At 36.9% G+C, this 19,514-nt stretch overlaps 1 protein-coding gene across 1 annotated transcript; it reads left to right on the forward strand.

The window, feature by feature from the left end:
• The first annotated feature begins 491 nt into the window (after positions 1-491).
• On the forward strand, positions 492-1,604 carry LOC136249996 (protein phosphatase 1 regulatory inhibitor subunit 16B-like). Its single transcript, XM_066042151.1, has one exon. It carries the CDS (start codon positions 553-555, stop codon positions 1,462-1,464), a length of 912 nt encoding a protein of 303 aa, XP_065898223.1. The 5' UTR covers positions 492-552; the 3' UTR covers positions 1,465-1,604.
• The last annotated feature ends 17,910 nt before the right edge of the window (positions 1,605-19,514 follow it).

A 19,514-nucleotide genomic window follows, 5' to 3' on the forward strand; every position in this document is an offset into this window, starting at 1 on the left:
TCTATTAGAGTATATCGATCTTTTAACAAGTATTCAAGGGGCCCTTCATGGGGCCTCCTGGGGCCCCTTTCAGGCTGGGGCCCGGGGCAAAATGCCCCCCCCCCCCCCCCCCCCCCTGTGGGCGGCCCTGCATATACTTTTCCCAACTCAACATGCAATCTTGTTATGCGCCAAACTCCCGGCCAAACTTTAATAGGGGCCACAGCAGCTGTGCACATCTTTGGTTTGTGTGAAAGTAAACTCTTGTAGCTATGTAGCCAGCAAGACTTCTGTAAGCACAGTAATGGTGCCTGCCCCTTTGAAGCTTACGTTGAGCACGGGTGCCGCCTTTTAATTATAAATACAGTACTGTACTGCTTCACATGTATATTTTATATTCGTTCGAAGAAAAACTGTAGGGTGTATAGGATCTATGCTGTAAACAGCGCATGACGTCATTATACCTCCAATGACTTCCGGTAATCGCTATATAAATTCGTGAGCGCTTGTCACCTTCGATCATAACTCTTTCTTAAAGTGAACTGAGTGAACGAAATAAAGTGAGATATATCAATGATGGAAACTGTGTTTAAGTGCAAGAATTATTCCAGCGAACTGCTGAGTGCGAAGCTTAAAGCTCTAACCTCCCTGAAGAGCGAGCTGAAGAGTAGCAAGGCTAAACGAAGGGTCACCTTTCCAGCCAACGTCATGTTGCAACAAGCCATCAGCGATGGAGACAAAGAAGAGATCAAGAAAATAATCACCAAACACGGCAAGAGTGTCTTGGATCTTAAAGACCCGACTGGAATGCCGCTGTTGCACCGTGCCATCTTTGAAGATCAGTTTGAGTGTTTTGAGCTGATGGTAAACGAAGGTGCAGATCTCCTCGCAGCAGACGAGGAAGGATGGAATGCGTTACACGTGGCCGTCTCGTTTGAAGACATGGACGCAATTGAGCTGCTACTCCAACACAAGCCAGAACTGATCAATACTCGCACCATGGACAGTTTGAGACCGATCAATGTTTGCGAGTCAAACTGTGAACTTTGTGCTTACCTTCTCCAAGCAGAGGTCACATATCTGAAAACCAGATCGGTCACACACTGGGATAGTGCCAACTGCAAACGAGAAGAACTAGAACTATTGAATATTGTAATGATAGTGAATGAAGAGGACGAGAGGAGCACTAGACAAGTACGACAAAGTGCCCTACACCTGTCAGCAGCTAAGAACTACCTTGGACTGGCTTACTACATGTTGGAGAACCAGTTATTAACAGTAGACTGTGAGGATTATGAACATTGGACAGCACTTCACTTAGCTGCTCTACATTCCAGCATGGACGTGTTAGTACTACTCATCCAATATGGCGCTAATGTGGAGAAGTTGACCAGTTGTTACAAGAGTCCAGTTGATCTGGCTGATGATGAACTGACATTAGAATTGTTGAGACGAGGCTGTGAATATATTGAACAAGCTATGTAATTTATGTAACATATTGTTATACGGGTTTGTTTACTGTAAAAATTTTTAATCATTTTCGCTGTCGTTTTTTTATTTGTATTTATTGTATTTTTGTGCTCTGTATTGAAAATGTCCATCAAGCAAATAACAGTTATCATCAAGTCAACAGCAAACTTCTGCACTTTGGACCCCTTTATACTATATATGGCTACAGGTACTACAGCACTTGGTGGTCATCCATATAATGATTGGCCTTTATATGCAAGCGAACTGTATAGTGCTATTTCCCTTTAGCCCAAAGTGTACTGTGACATGCACATGCATGTACTGTGCATATACATACGTACATACATGGATAATATTAATGATGGTATGGGGTATCCACGCCCCACATGGTCTAATCATGTCATATAGTATACTGCAAATTTTGATTTTCATTTACACTACATTGTCCTTGCTGGGTTGGACCAGCCATACCACAATAGCTACAATACTTGATTAGCATTAGCTATTTTATTACCTTCTGTAGAAAGGAATTGTTGTGTTTACAATAATAGTTCAACTATGCTATCGGAAGCTACAAATGAATAAAGGCTTTATGCAGTGGTGAGTCCTCCCCACAGCTGTGCAGGTTACTAGAAAATGTGTCCTATCATAACTGATCCTATTCATAGCACTGATAGTAGCTAGTTGTTTCAATATTGCTCACATGCTTTACATTGTGTTGTAGCTTGTTGTATGAAAGTATTTCTCCATGTAAGGAAGAAACACTTGCTAAAATTAAGCCAATTGTATACCGTGGGGAATTAATCAACTACAGACTAAGAGTAGCTACCACAAATGTACCAGGTAGTGTTATTGTTGTTCCTGTTAATAACACAGATCATCACACGTACTGATGCAGTACATTGGCTATCATGATGCACTATATATATACCATCCACGTATACATTACAAATACTCTAACAGAGCATTCATGTGTTGTGTCACTAATAATTATGCATGAAGTGTATTGTAGAAAACAGCCACTATAAATATGCATTTAGCTAATGCATTTATCAAATCAAGGTATCATCCATTATTTTCAGTCTATATGCAAGTGTACAAACAGTATGTTATAGAGAGGAGGGGCTGAGATTACATGTATGCTTTTTTTAATGCTGTTAACATTTTAATAAAATAATATGTAGTATAATCATCTCATGTTTGAAGGGTACCCACCCTTTTAACTGTTCCTTAAAAGGGCGGGTAATTTCTATGATGTGTGCACTTATAATTATACAGATTCCCCAAGTCAATTAATAGTGATAGAAACTTCATGATATTGACATGCATCATGATAGTACTTGATTGACAAGTAACTTCATGCATATGCACCACAGCGTGATAAGGAGAAATGCATAAATCATATTTAAGTTTGACAAGATCACTATTATGTTATTGTTGTTTCAGTCTAGAAAAGAAGAAAACCGCTAAGTAAAAGGTACACCAATCATGATAGTGGAGAGGCCATTATCATTATTACAATTTTAACAAAATATGATGAAATTTGAAATTTCACAATTATTACCTAGTTCTAGGTAAAACTGATTGCTTATGTAAAGGATTTTGTGAAATTAATTGTTGTCTGTGCATACATGTCCCCATTGAGCCACACTTTACTTGGTTAAGCTTCTCACCGAATACGTACATAGTTTGAAACTAATGGAATTTGCATAATTTAAAGTTAAGGTTACGGGCTACCCATTAAATAATTTTGTAGGCGCTTTGCTTATATTAACCGTTTTGCACGGAAGAACTCACTAAAATAACATGGTATATTAACGTACAAGAAATACCAAAAGCGGCGATACACTCAACAAGAGATGCGCTTGTACAGAAATGCAGGCACTAAACAGCGAAACTGTTGAGTTGCTATTCATCAAAAACCAGGTTTCATGGGAAGCCAGACCATGATAATCAGCATTAATAAGCTATTACTTAGTGATTTCTAGGTCCTCACGAACGAATTGAGTTGTTATCCGATTGTAACAGCACTGTAGTGCACTCGCGGTATTTCCGTAGCAGAACTAATCGCCATTATCCTTGAAAGATACGATAATTAACCAGCTTCTAGTCAGCTTTCCCACAAAGTCTCCACGACAGGACCTAGATAATATAACCACCCATTGACACTGCCATAAAAAATTAGTGCTGATTGGCTGACAGCTGCTATTTTTGATGAATAATAACCACATTAAGCAGTAGCGCTAAACGCTGGTTCAACCACATTGCGGGGACTTAATTTTACGCTTGACTACCTTCCGCAGTAAATTATTAACACTCACTTTGTATGATTCCTCCGCTATTATCACGTGGCTATACAATGCTTTAAAGTTAACAACCTTCTCACTAACACCTGCTCGAGTTTCGTGCCAGTATTGCACCAACCATTATCGCGCATCGAAAAATAATAACTTATTATTAAGCGCCTAACCCGTAACCTTAATATGGCAATATTCTATTGCTTATAGACTCTGTACTGTTGCCATAGCAGGTGCCTTTTATGGAATTGTACAATATCAGGAAGTATCAATCACATTGTTATCCTACTATTGTTATTGACATGAAATTATCTCTATAGTTCAGGAAATTGCATTCTAGCCGGTCAGTGTGGCACGGTTTATAATTTGATGTTTTCCAACATACTCTTTAGTCCTTTCATATATGTGTATGTGTTTATAAACTGTCGTGTGTGGTACTCTTTATGTGTGACATCATTCACCTGTTAATTGTGACCATACATGGTAGTCATAGCTACACAGTGTATCCATGAAAATAATAATCATCTTACAGACTAGATCATTTTACAATACTTCCCTTGTAAATGTTCTACTGTTTTCTTTCCTATCTACATAGGTTCATGCCCTGGTTTACTAAGATTATTTCATGTGTCTGTCTGCATGCAGTGTATTGTCTCTCCACATGGCTGTCTGCACCCATGTGTCCATGCTGTTTGTGCTGTCTGCATTCATTGTATATAAACTCCTCTCAAGGAGACATCTCACTTGAATAATGTGACACAATCTGTACAATGTTGAATAATTTGCATGTTTGTGTGCTACTGGATCTATAGTGTATATGGTACGATAGTACGTACTGTATAGTAGGGATCGTGCAGAGCTGGGCTTTTCCAGCCCAAAATATCACCCTAAAACCAGCCTCAATTTCCCTTCATAACAATTTGGTGGTATTGGTTAGGTGCAGTCAAGCCCAAAAATATCCTAACCACTGTGCTACCTACTGCTATATAGCTGCTAGCTACCTCAGCTGAATTTTTGACTACTTTAAATGCAAGACAATATAAATAGTGGTCTAACCTATATCAGAGAAGATAGCTAAAACTGAACCCAAACCCTAACCCTAACTTTGGACTACTAGAATTGTGAGAAATTGTTCTGGATAGTATAGAGGGCGCATTAGCTCCCTCTATCATGGAACCTCTTCTCTTTAATTTTATAAAAATAACAAAAGTGGGCCAAAAAATTGGCCCAGGGTGGATAAAAACTTGTTCTTAGCAAAGTAGAACAGAGATGTGCTGAATAGTTGGCACCGTTACGTGCTGTTTTACTGTGTAAGTTCTTTGTACTAAGCTATTTAATTCTATGAACACTGATGTGCTGGCCTGTATGCCCAGCTTGTTACAAATGAGATTGGTTACTTAGGGCATACACCTGCAATGCTGACCAACCTATCTTGTGCATGCAAGTTACCATTAAGTCATTGTTTAATCAAGCTGCCAGAATTGCAATATCCTGTTCATACTGACAGAATTTTCAGTGCTCGCTCCTTAGATCTGTGGGATCTGTCAAATCTAATTAATTTAACATAATAATTGATGTATGTGTGTGTTTTGTTTCTTTTGTGTGTGTGTTTGCCTTGCCAGAGCTCCAGCTGCTTTAAAGCTTGGTACCCCTTTGTCCAGGTCACTTATTTATTTCCTGTACATTGTCTAAGATGTATAAATTAATTAAATCAATTGTTGTAGAATATCAGTACACCAACCTATGTACAAAATTACAGTTTATGTTCAACAAAAGAAATTGATGGTGTCTTCATTGATTGACTTCCCATAGGAAACAAGCTAGTCATGTAGATTGATCACCAGTTCTACCTCTCAAATATGGACACATGTCCATGGTTTCAATAATTTTGTGGACTTCAAAAATTGTCACATGATGTCTGTGGTAGAGGGGCTTTCACTCGATTGTTATGGTAGTTGCTGAGTGTTTGTGTAGAATAAGATTTGAAATGTGATAGCTTTCTCGTGCAATAATATTCTCATCTCCACTGTTGTCACTTTTATTTATGGTGCACTACATTGACTACGCCCCCACAGCCTTTGAAAATGTATTCTGTGTCCGCATTGTCCCCCATAGCACAGTCTGTCTTTTAGTGAAACCACTTAATAGGGGCAAGGTAGGACCTTGTTTGGGAGCAAACTCAATAATGAGATGGGCTTTTTCATCATCAGTTTTACCAGTTCAGCATTGAATATAAAATTACATTGTAGAGTACAGCCTATACCAACCCACTTAAGTGGTCTTATTATTGACATATTGATAACTAGTAGCTATACTGTATACTAACTTGATCCCGGCAATTTATCATACACAAAAATGAGACAGTATATTATTACTGGTATACGTGTGTCCCTTGCAGTCTAAGCTACCACTACTGGATGCATTCCAAGGCTCACATGATCCAGAGTTCAGTAAGTACTCAATACTGGTAAAAATAAAATATAATATTAACTAAGCAACTAAAATATGACACTTCATAAAATTAATATATAGTGATTCCAAGCATGCATCATTAAGACTATATATGTTAAGGACCCCTTAGTGAATATGTACTGTTGATATGGTCTATGTGAGTAGGAGTAATACAGAATGTGATGTCTTAATAGAGGATGATCTTGACTCTGGCCTTAGGAAGAGCTTGATTAGAAACTGTTAACAGCTGGAGTAGACAAAGAGTAAGTATATGTGCCATATGCTGTTTACAGCATGACTGCTAATTGATTATCTCTGCTTGCTTAGCATTCACTTGCCTTCTCTAGTTCTCCTCAATGTACTGTCATCAATTCTAAGTTTTTATGAAGACCAATGTGGCTAGATGTTTTGGCTATACATGTATACTACTATTAATTTTTGTCCCAGTCATTTGTGCTGATCCAGTTAATATTTCAGTTGCATGAGCTCACACAATGTCTTAATAGTATATGTCAATGGTAACCCCTGCCTTGAAATGTCAGCACAGAATGCTAATAAAACAGATACTTCCAGGTTTTGGAGGCAACACAGTCTGTGCTATGCTGGTCTGGCCTTCAATTATTATTATTATTTTTGTAAAAACATGTCATTAGACTCAAGTTAAACCTCTTGAGAGACTTTAATCTTTGTCCTATGAAAGTTGCTACTGAGTCAACTAATACACTATTGCCTGTTGAGGTGCATTGCCATGGTGGTGTTATTGGTACAGGTGTTGTGTTGTAAACATTTTCAACTGAATATCAAAATATTAATTTTAGTGTTTTAGATCATGGCAGGAAGTGTCTCTTAATTGTGGTTATATAATATCACCAGTAGACTATTTGACATCTTGTGGTATAGTGGTGTGAGTTAAGGTGAGTTTGTATTGTCAGTATCCACCCTTATCAATACTTCCTGAGATTGGTAGATATTTTCTGTGATTAGCTATTAAAAAAATTATAGACTTTTCAAAATGATATCTTTCTCTCCAGTCACAGAGTTAATGAAACTTTTAGCAGTCTGTACTTTCTCCTATCTTTCTCATTAGCCGCCACAAGATGTGTATGAAATGAAGGAAACACTACATATAAGATAGTTTAAACTACAACCCAAGTCATTTATGCATCAAGACTCATCACGGTAGTGAATCACACAGCCAAGAGAGTAAATAAGTTTGAAAACTATAGCAAGTAACAGTTTTTCAGATTTTTAACACCTCAGCTTATGGATGTACAACAAGCCTTCAACTCAATATCACACACAAACAATACCTCTATACATCATTCACCTAATATGAAGGAAGGGTAACTCTTTTTTGTCACACGTGCCTTAATATAATTGGTTAGCCATCATTTTCTTCTTCCTTAAATCTGAATTATAAAGCTGTATGATCACACTTTTTAGGACATTGTCATTTGAGCACATTGTAAACGTTTCAAGAAAATATGAATTCTTCTTTAGTATCTCTAACCTGGTAAACATGACAGCCACCTCTTCCATGCCAGCATCTTGATGACATCCAGTATCCTAATAAATTCAAGCACATGTTGAGAGCATAGGTGGTGGAAAAGTAGTGTTCTGGGCAATAAATGCTTGTACAACAGATCAAAATGCTCTAATAGAGCAGTCAGCCACTCTAAAAAATATTCACATGCTTTTTATAAGTTGCTACTTAATTTCTCTACAACACAATAAAAATAGTCTATTAGCTATCAGTTCCTCCCTGAGAGAATTCCCCGTATACTTCCAAGGACGACATCCATGTCCAGTGGTGGATCTAGGTGGGTTTCTGATGAAACTCTCTTTTTAAATTTAGCTCATGGCAGTCTAACTAACTTTGTTATTGCTGTATTGACAATTTATTATAACAAAATATCCGGTTATACCACTGTATTTCAGTAGCATGTATGTAACTTCTTATATACCACTGCATTAAAAACAATCACAATACTCTAATAGAGCAGTCGACTGACTACTCTAACAATAAAGCAATCAAAACTACAGATTAATAACAACTTTTGTTCTACAGTTAGCTCGTTGTAATTGCTAACTAAAAGTAGCCAATTCTGATTTCAGAGTTTTTAAAATCTCAAAATTTTCTGGAGGCATGTACTCAGACACCTTATTATACATTTTTTTATTAATCTTAACACCCTTTTAAAATCCTAGATCTAGCACTGAAGCTCCAGCTTGGGAAGTTCATTGGTAGAATGGTAGTGAGACTTGTTACCAACTTGAAATACCAACTGATGATGATGGAGATGAGTCCTTCAGCCACAAACATGTAAATAAATTCATTTGTATATTATTAAACCATTCAATTCACAGAAATCCTCCATGCAAAAAACAGCTTGGCTATAAAAGAGATGTATCCATGGAAGTAAAATAGAGGCTGATATCTTAAGCAGCCAAAAATAAATGCTAATACAACCAAGGCCACTTGTTGTTGATTTTATGTTTCAGATCCTCCTCTCACATTGCTGCCTCACTGCCCAAATTTGGTCATAATTGTGACATCATCTCAAAATGGAAAGAATAACTAGATAAGCTGATGACCCAACTCATATTGGGAAGTTCAGATAGTAGGGTAGTGATTAATAACAGATCGAAATAATCTAATAGAGCATTCAACCAGCTTTAATAAAACAGTCACATGTATATAATGGATTCTAAATAATGAACTACCCTAGGTAACTTCCCTGATCTGAAGTGTAAAATTAAACATAAGTGGCCTAACTAAAGTTTTAACTAAGCACCTTTGTCAGGGACTTGTGTTCTTGTGTTTGAATGTAAATACGAGTCAGTGATAAAGGTCCATCATTCTTGGATATTAGTCCTTTTGGTTGCCATTTTTTGTTTTACTTTTATAGACATGCATTTTTATAGCCAAGCTGTTTTTGAGTGGAGAAAATATATATTGAAATCAGATCACCATCACTGATCCAGATGACCCACTGACTACTGACTAGGATAGCAATCCAGGTCAGACCCAAATTTGACCCAGATGTGACCTGGATTAAAGTTGAGGCACATGCTAAACTTTTATTTTGAGCACTATGAATTGCTTCTATGTTATAGTTGCAGGAGCCAAAGTTAACTGTATAGATTTATTAAACATACAGTAATACAGGCAAACAGTATTCATCAGTACTCAAGTGAGTGTGGCTCCAAATTGGATGACTTGTAGTGGCATTTTTCTTACTGTGTTAATGCTTCCCCAATGAGTGATCATTGAAAAAGTAGCAAGAAAATTGTATATGGATGATATGAAAATGGTTATCTGCTAATGCTTTCAAGATAATTATCTGTGTTGTCCCATAGATAGGATTTTCCAAACACCAAATGATTGAAATACTCTAATAAAGCAGTCACATAGTTTGATTTGAAAATGCTCCCATGCTCTGCTTCCTATCTATTTCTTCAGAATATACTCATTTGCAATGACAAGGATTGTGCAAGGCATTATAATGAGAATGTAGGGCTGTTAGTGATGATTATCATACAGTACAATATTACTGTATAGTAGGGATGATGGTGTGGGCGTGGTCCACGAAGAAAAATCTACCCAAAATCATCTTCAGAAATCCTTCACGGCCATTTCACAGTATTGTTCAGATATAAACAAGCCCAAATGTGTCTTCAGAACAACCCGAAATATTTCCGACGAGGTGCTACGAAATTTTAAAAATATATTATTTTAGGGAATTTTCTACTGCCTCACTGCCTAGCTGCCTCACTGCCTAGCTGCCTCACCGCCTAGCTGCCTCACTGATGCGTTCAGTCAAGCGTAGCGGAAAACTGGCTACAGCTACATCCTTGCTTCTTTGGCGAAAATGCTTCGAATTTTGTGGAGAAAAACCTTTCACAATATTAAATACCTACGATGTGTGCGCTACTGTCTTACTGTTTTATCTTTGATCCTTCTTTATCATGGCCATCTCTTAGTCTCGCGTGGCCAGACCCTTTCCGCGCAGCCGCTTATCGATTGGAAATTATAACCTTGTAGCGCGGCGCTTATAATTTCCAATCGATAAGCGGCTGCGCGGAAAGGGTCTGGCCACGCGAGACTAGCCATCTCTCATGCCGGGTACGGCTTCCATCAAAGCACGCACACCACAGCGCCCCAACATATTGGAATAAACGTGTAGCATAATTGTAGCAAGCACATGATTTTAATGTTGGGATACACCTCGGGATATGCTGCTGCCTGTTCAACATCGCCACTACACGCATAAGGATTCAGTAGAGTGTTTGCTTTGGCTCGAAGGTGGTTTCTTTTCTGAGTTTAAAAACCGGTTGTATATGGCGCCTCTCTACAGACTCTATGGGTAGCTTTCCCAGAGCACTTTTCAGGCGTACTACAACTGAAAAACACCATAGTAGGCCTCATAGGCTCGCGTATCTCATCGTCTAGAAAGTGGGCGTGACCCGTACTTACGCAAACTAAAAGTAAGAGCAGCCCTGAGGCTTTGTTGAAAGAATTAGTGGAAAATAATACTGTAGACACACTATAAAACAGTTGAAAAGATGCTTCTGTGGGTAATGTGTTGTTTAAAGCGGTTTGTTAAAAATCAGCATCCTTAGGAACGTTTAGCTGTGTATTTCGAGAATACGGTTATTCAATAAAATTTACAAAAAAAGTACACAAACAAGTGCAAGAAAAAATTAGGAATATTCCATATGAGTAGGGACTGTAGCAATAAAAAGCGCTGAGACAAAACACAACTGAATGATTGCATTTTAATCCCTACTTTAACCTGCTATGATGTATGGTTAAAGTAGGGATTAAAATGCAATCATTCAGTTGTGTTTTGTCTCAGTGGCTTGTTTCAGTGCTTTTTATTGCTGCAGTCCCTACTCATATGGAAAATTCCTAATTTTTTCTTGCACTTGTTAATTAAGGCTTACTGTATGACAATGGTAGCACTTGCAGTTTGCAAGGCCATGATGCATTTATCACCTAATTTATTTATACCATTGTGGAAGGTAGAGCTGTAGAATCAATAACCTACACCTAATTGTTGACAGAATTTCAGTGCAAATTTACATGCAATACATTGAAGCTCCACTTGGCATTGACCTCATTAACAAGACCACTTCATTATTGAGACAATGTAGCTAAAGTAAGCTCCTATAACTAAGTAACTATGAGTAACATAATGATCTATGGAGCCTTTGTGTGCAGCACTTGATAAATGCTGATTTGGTGTCGTCTATAACCAGTAATGTCTGGCGGTGTTGTCTCTGTTATGTATGAACTAATATTTTCCTGGAATACTGGAAAGGTAAATACATAAAGTGATGATATGAAACTCTATACCAGGTAACATCATCAGATTATGAATATGCTTAGTGCTGTCAGTTATAGGATCAACTATCCAGTGAAATCACCATTGGTATGTCAAATGTGTTGACAACTGACGTGGTATAACAATACTATACTTGGCCAATGAATATAATTATATCAAGAGTACATAATAAAAATAGGGAGGGAGAGTGTCTAACTGCCAATACAGCCTGTACAAAATCACTGCGTATTATTGAATAGACAATGATCTTTGAACAAATTAACACTTTAACTGATGATAGAGATCTGTTGATAGGTGTTGAGTGCTGTTGATAAGTATTGAATAACGTAAAGCTTTTGCTCTACCAATGTGTGGATTGTCTATAATACGCAGTGATTTTGGCTGAAGGTGTCCTAGTTAGACACTCTCCCTCCCTATTTTTATTATGTACTCTTGATTATATTGATAATACAGATGAAGAATCAACTTCAGCTATAGCACCCATCCTCCATCCATTAGTGTGGCACATGTTAAGAAAATTTTCATATTAACAAAGCCCTAACATCATTGTTCAGGTTACTTATTGTTCCATACAGTTTCAGAAATTTGGGGGGAGGACAAGTAGGTTCAGTGTAATGGTAAGACCATTTTCACCTGATGTGTTTATACCATTGTGTAAGGTAGAACTGTACTACATACAATGAGGGATCATCTCATTATTGTAACAATGTGAAGCTCTAAGCATAGCTAAAATGTATTTTCATGACCTCATTAATAGTTATTGAGGTAAATGTTGAAGGTGACCCAATTACTGAGACTATTCGATTCTTCTTGTTGGTTGAAGATTAACCATGAAATGAAACAATAAAAGTAGCCAATGAAATTTGATACATTTTCTACGTAATTAGGGAATGACGTTTGTCATGACGTCACTTATTTCAGGTAATTGTGGATAGCAAAATGTCCTGCAGGATTTCTGTGTACAGTACATGACCTGATGTTTGTAGCCAGTAATGTCTGGTGATGTTGTCTCTACCATATGAACTAATTGTGTTAACATTTTTACCGGAATTCTTATTTGCACAATGAATGAAATCCTAGATGAAGTTAGTAGATTATGACCATGTCTTCAATGCTTTTGGACTGGCAAGAGATTGACAAGTGTACTCACTGAGCTATAACACACATCAACAGCATCACACAACTGAAATATTTGATGTGTTTCCCATAATTATATAGCTAAATGGAAAGTATGTTAGAGAGTTTTCCCTTATCTGGTCAAACATTATGGATGCCCATGCACACGATATGATCTATCATGTGTGCTCACTGAAAATGTAGACTGCAACAGGAGTCACAACCCAGGAAATTCTTTGTGAGGTTATTACTACCATAACCCTGATGTGCTCAAAGCTTAAAGTGTGTATTTATTTAGGAGGCACTCTATTCCTTACTTTGTCAATTGTGTGAACAGTTTTTGTTTTGTTGTGTTCAGAATGTGCAACGAGGTACTAAGAAAATAGCATTTATTACTCCAGTATAATCATTTAGTCCTATATCCATTAGCAATACTCTAGTAATATTGTCGTAGTGATGCTTTCTGTCCGGCTTACTTGTGTGTGTCATGTAACTAGACTTTTCTCTGTAACTTGATACAGCTCACTTTTAATACAAGAACATGTGTTTAATAAAAAATGTATGATACTCCTTAACCACATTGTCACTTTTTTAGCTCCCTCCCTGGTGGACTATATATTTAGCAAATGGATGCCACTGTCATCTCTTGCACCTTTCAACACCACCCATGCAAACAAGTTGACTTATCCTTAGTCTAGTTACATCTCCTGCTGAGATGTAGTAATTGAGGTAGTGTGGAATCTTTGCTTTTGATTCTTCTGAATTCCAACCTGGAATGGTCACATTCTGACATGTCAAAAAACTGATTGCATCAGCTTTAAGGAATATATGAACAATATGTTAACTGAAAATGTGTTTAGTCAGTGAAGTGTGAGATGTTGAGCTTGTGGTGAGGTTAGTGCCTTGATACTCTTCTGAGAAACTCAGGAATGTTGTAATCAACAGTTACTTTGTTTATAGCCAGTATTACTTGAAGTGTTATATTACAAGGGAATCCTGTAAATTTGCAGTTGAAGATAGTATCCAGCTAAAATCAAATGTCTCTAAAAGCTTTAATTTTGTTGCTAAGTAAGGAGGAATACATATGTACCTAAAGGTTTCATTACAGTGTGTACACTTATACACATGACCGATGATACCCACACTTGGTGATTGAGTCACTGGTGATGTGTGTTTAAGTAATAGATGTGCATTAATACGTAGGTGGTAGATCAGGTATCAATGGTACTATCATGTAGTTCCTCATTAGACTCCATAGTGACTAAGTCTCTTTACACCAACAAACAGAGTCTCAATCAGTGACGATGCAATTACAACATTAAACTACGTATCAGAATACTGGCTGATAAACACATTACTTGTAATAAGTGTTCAGTTATATGTTGATAGTGAGGCATGTTCATGTATTGAGTATTGGTCATATACCCTTAGCCATCATGTGCCAGTTGTTGAATGTGCTGTAACATACTGATTGTACAAAAATGTACTGAATTGATAATGAAACAATTACAATTAATTTGAATGGTGGTCTCACATCATATTGTTGATGTTACAATCAAAGGCTGCAACAGAATACGGTATACAGTATGCATGAACTATGAGTTATGTGAATTGAACATCTAGTCTCTATAATATAAGAAGCCTTGACCTGCACAACACCAGGCAGGTAGCCATTATAAAAGAGGTTTCAGTTGTAAAGTATGTAGAAAGGATGACTATTCTATACCTGTGTTAAGTGAAATGTGATTGTGCATCATCTCATCAGTATTTTAATACAATAGTGTTATGTACATATACAATACCATGGAATTGTGTATACTGTGAACTTTTAGCAACTACACTGATGTATTGTGCCGAATGTAACCCAGTAGTTACAACCTTGTCATAAACTCTTGTGTCACAGTTGTTACTAATGCCCAAGGTCCAAGACATTATTAACAGAACACAATGAGAGCAAGCAATACCAGCCTTATATGCATAGCACATCTAACATGTCATATCAAATAAAGCCCATGCATGCTACCTTAAATCAAACACTGATACTGTGAAAAGGTATTCCATGTTTGTATTGTTACTGGAATAATGTGATAGTAATGATCATTGATTTGTACCATATTCTACTCTCTCTGTGTATCAGAGGATCATCCTCAGTCTCCATATTGGAGTAGTGTTTGATAACAGTGAAGCTTTCCCTAGTATGGAAGACTGATGATAGTCTTCTAGTGAAGTGAGTATTTGGTGAATTTATGCTAGTCTTCCATAGATAACATGTAAGGTCTATGTTAGCAAAGTTTTAACACCATGTATTGTTCAGTGATCACAGTATATTCCACAGTTCAAAACGAAGTCAAAGCTGTTAATCAGTGTTAACAAGTGTTAACAGAGGTTCAATGTAATGGTACCATTTGCAGTATGTAAGGCCATGATGTGACTAATGTGTTTATTCCATTGTGAAAGTGTAGACCTACAACTACAATTCAAAGCATTCATGTAAGTCTTGTATTTATACCTCTTGCAAACATGAGCTTCACTCAGCATTGACATTTTTATGCACTTATCAATGTCAACCTCTGTGGGTCCCATATACTGACATGAAGATTTCATATCTATGTCTTGTCCTACATAGGGCTTTTTACAACAGAAGTTTAGTGGGCCAAAAATTGTTTTATACAGATTGATCAAATCCCTTATAAAAACCTTGCTTAGGATGTGGAGACATGCATAGTGGGAGTTTGACTGAGCTTCTTTGCCCCAGTACTGTAGCTGGGAAATCTGTCACTAGAATTATCAAGTACCCTTGCCCTATATAACCGTGGGGTAGTGAGGTGGGACATGAAAAATTGATAGGTCAGTGCAATAATAAGTCCACCACTTTATTGTGGTGACAATGTAGTTAAAGTATGACTCAATTATGCTAGTGTTACTCTGATAAAGATTTATCCACGTAGTAGATGTGGAGTCTCTTATTGGTGTATCATTATAGTCAATTAACCATGAAATGAAATTTAAAGCATTTTCTACCTATTTTTGAATGACACTGTCAAATCAGGTAGCTAATTGTGAGTAGCATAGTATCCTAGCTACATATCCTAGCTACAGGATTTCTGTGTCAACACCTGAGCAATCTACATGGTGTCTGTAACCAGCAATGTCTGGTTGGTGATATTGCCTCAGTAACAATTTATGTATGAACTAATTGTGTTAACAATTTTACTGGAGCACATCATTGCGTTGAAGTAGAAATTCTAGCCAAATGATGAGACAGTAGCCATGTTGGTAGATCAAATACCTCAACTATTCAGTGGAATCACCATCAGTAGGCTAAAACTGTGTGTTTTTACTTGCAACTGGTGTGGTATTACTGACGAATATTGATAGTGGAGGGGTCTGAAGTGCAGCCCCCAGAAGCTGTAAGATGTTTAATAGTTATAACACAAAAATGTACAACATTGTAACTATTCATTTTCATTGGTAGTGGAGAGTGGAAGAACATCAGGAGTTTACTTGAAAGGGATTTTAGCTGCTTACGTTGATAGAACTGTTACAGCTTAGGTGCATCTGCATGACTGTTTTATTACATGACTGCAGTATTAGAGTGACTGACTGCTCTATTAGAGTAGCTAGTTGACTAAAATCCACAAAGCCCTGAGTGACACTACATTACCTTATTGCACAGTTCAAAATCAAGCTAGAACTGTTAACCACTGCTATTAATGGTAGCTAATGCCTGCAGTGTATAACTGCAAGATCATACATTTCCTGATGATATGGTATGAATATGTATATAGGAGTACAATCATATAGATGAACTGTTGATTAGGTATATCATGGACACACTGGGAAACTGCAGCTACCAGGCTGTTAAATAAAGGAAAAATTGCCGCATACATGCACTGACTAAGTTTCAATGTAAGTATAGTTGTTCATTATTGTAACTCAGTAATTTGGTCATCTTCAACAATGGCCTCAGTGAGATACACCCAAGCTATGCTTGGAGCTTACTTTAGCTATACATTATTGTCATTATTCTGAATTATCAATATGGTATGTAGGTATGAAATTCTCTAAGTAGTGTATTGTAAGTTGAAGATTATCTGTGAAATGAATATTTAAAAGCCAATCAAATTTGATACAATTTTCTTCATACTTTTGAAATGATGCTTATCATGAAGCCATTCATTTCAGGTAATTGTGAATAACATAATATCCTATGGGACTTTACGTACTTGACTTGGTGTTTATAGCCAACAATATCTGCATGGTGATGTTGTCTCTGTAGCAATTCCTGTGATATTTTAGGTAATGCTACCAATTTATATGAGTAATAGCCATCTTGGTAGACCAATTTAAATGCTTCAATTATTCAATGGTATCACCTCTGGTGTGTTTATACCTAGCAACTGGTGTGGTATAATTAACTGGGCCATTGACTATTGATAGTGAAGATACAGATCACTTTCAGCTGTAGCTCAGCTGTAGCACTCATCTTAAATATGGTGATCCTCTCCATGAGTGTGGTGGGTGGGTGAGTAGATAATATGGTAGTGTTTGTATTGTGTGGCTTGGTGTAGTCATCCTAATTGATTTGCTTTTCATCATGTCTGGATTCTACATTGATATCACTCAGCTCATATCAGAATTTATTTTATATTCTATGTAATGGTGAATAGTTTACAATGCAAGATGTCTCTCGGAATGTTTTAAGCACTTACTGTTTGGTGGGCTATTACTTTATTTGTATCTATAAGTTGGAACATGCTTTTCCTGCAAAGATCCCAGTCTGGCTGGTGACACTTCACTGTGTGGAGGAGGAGAAAATCATTTCATCTACCATTAATGGTTTCTGTTGCTTCCCATAGTTCTACATTTTGGACTTGAGCCCTGAAATTGGCAAGAGTATACACCTTGAGCTAACACACATCATTAGTATCCCGCAACTGAATTTCCATATGCAACTGGGAAGGTGCATTGCTATAAGACACTCCTTTGGTCAAATATTGTGTATTACCATACAGTGGAACCTCTCTTATCCGGGCGGTCTGGTACACACTACTGTCCGTATCTCAGAAATGTCCGTAACTAAGAATAACATGCTATTATGCTAAAGTGACTAACTTAAATACAAGTAATATTCTAAAATGTATAATTTAAAGTAATTAAGTAATTACTTTAAATAATTACTCCATGATTCTACAAGTAATATTCCAAAATGTTCTTAAACTATGAGCCTGCAAGTCGTGTTGTGATCTCGTCATTTTCAATACCAATAAAATTTTGACGTCAGTACCCTTCAATTATCATTGTGTCTAATTAAATTTTTGATATTACACTATTAAGACATCAGGTGTCTAGTCTACATTGTGATAGTTATGAATGACTTTGCTATTTCCTGTGTGCATAGCATACTGTAAACTTTTGGCAAATATGACGGTGATATTTGCCAAATTTTTCCTCAACCAAAGTTTCTCTCTGTATGTTATATGAGCTTGGGTTATATCATTGTGTATGTTCAAGCGCAAAATTCTGTGGAAAAAAAGTGATTCTTAAATCAATCTTTTGCTTCTTTCTATCCATTAATTTGGGCAATGTACATGTATATGTTTTGTTGTATATGGTTTGCTGTTTTCACTCAACACAGTACAAGCTTGTACGTAGCTATTATAACCAGTTGGTCTAATGGCATGGCAAAACTTAAGCTGTCCTGTTAATAACTGTTATCATAGAGGTTCATACAAGAGGAATTGTGTTAGTATGTGATAGGATTGGCCTGTACATGTACACAAAATCAACTTATTTGTTAGCACAGACTTTTCCCTTCACTAATAAATTGGATTCCATAGTTAATAAGTCTGCTTTTAGGGGTTGCTATCTCCAGACAATGCTATGATGCCTGAAGATGAACACCATTTTGAGGTGATGACGTCTTATCAGGTTGTCTTCAGCTCACCAGACAAATAACTTGTACTTTTCTTTATGTTCTAGTAGGTCTTGAAAGACCATAATTCAGCCTGGTGATACTTCATGTGGCTTACTCTTTCGTTTTAGCATACTAGTATTCACTCAATCCCCTCCCTTTGTGAGCATCCAAGCTCATGAAAAATCTATCCAAAATGGCAGGAAAACCTGGGTGACTGTTTTTGTAGACAATCTTGGAGGTATGAATTGCTTTATATAACATGTGCATATGTTGTTGGATCACATGCTGAGCTGTAGCAGATTAAAAACTTACAAATCCTGACATCTCAGTACTTTTCCATGTGTGTGTTTTTGCAGAAACAAATGTATTATGTCATGATGACCATGAAGACTGTAGAGTTTGATTGGTGTAATTTAATGCACAATGCTAGTCAGGGACACTAATATTAGTACTTGTGTGTATCGTCATGTTGCTGTTGCTTGAAAACATTATAAACCGCTTAAGGTCTGGTATAAGACATTCCACATGAGTATATGACTACAAGTAGCTAGTATTTGTGAGTACTCTATTATCACTTAATTCAAATACTAAAATCCAACCCAGTCACATATACTTGGTAGATTAGCTAGACTGGCATCTGGTTACCATTAACAGTGTATCTATATTTCAATAGTCTATAACATTTCTTAATCTTATTCTATGAAACTATCACATTTGTTCTAGTACGTACAATAACAGTGTTCAGGTGACATTGTTTACTGATGCATAACTAGTATGTCCAGTTGTCCGAGGTGCTGTTGTATGGATAATATTTTAATGTGCTCATATTTTAAAGCCATACCGATTAACAGTTTACTAAACCTTATGTACTTATAAACCATATCCACACTTTTACATTAATAGGTTGTGTTTATTTGTTCTATAAGATATTTTACG

Source organism: Dysidea avara, chromosome 3 (assembly GCF_963678975.1).
Source record: "Dysidea avara chromosome 3, odDysAvar1.4, whole genome shotgun sequence".
Classification (NCBI taxonomy): Eukaryota; Metazoa; Porifera; class Demospongiae; order Dictyoceratida; family Dysideidae; genus Dysidea; species Dysidea avara.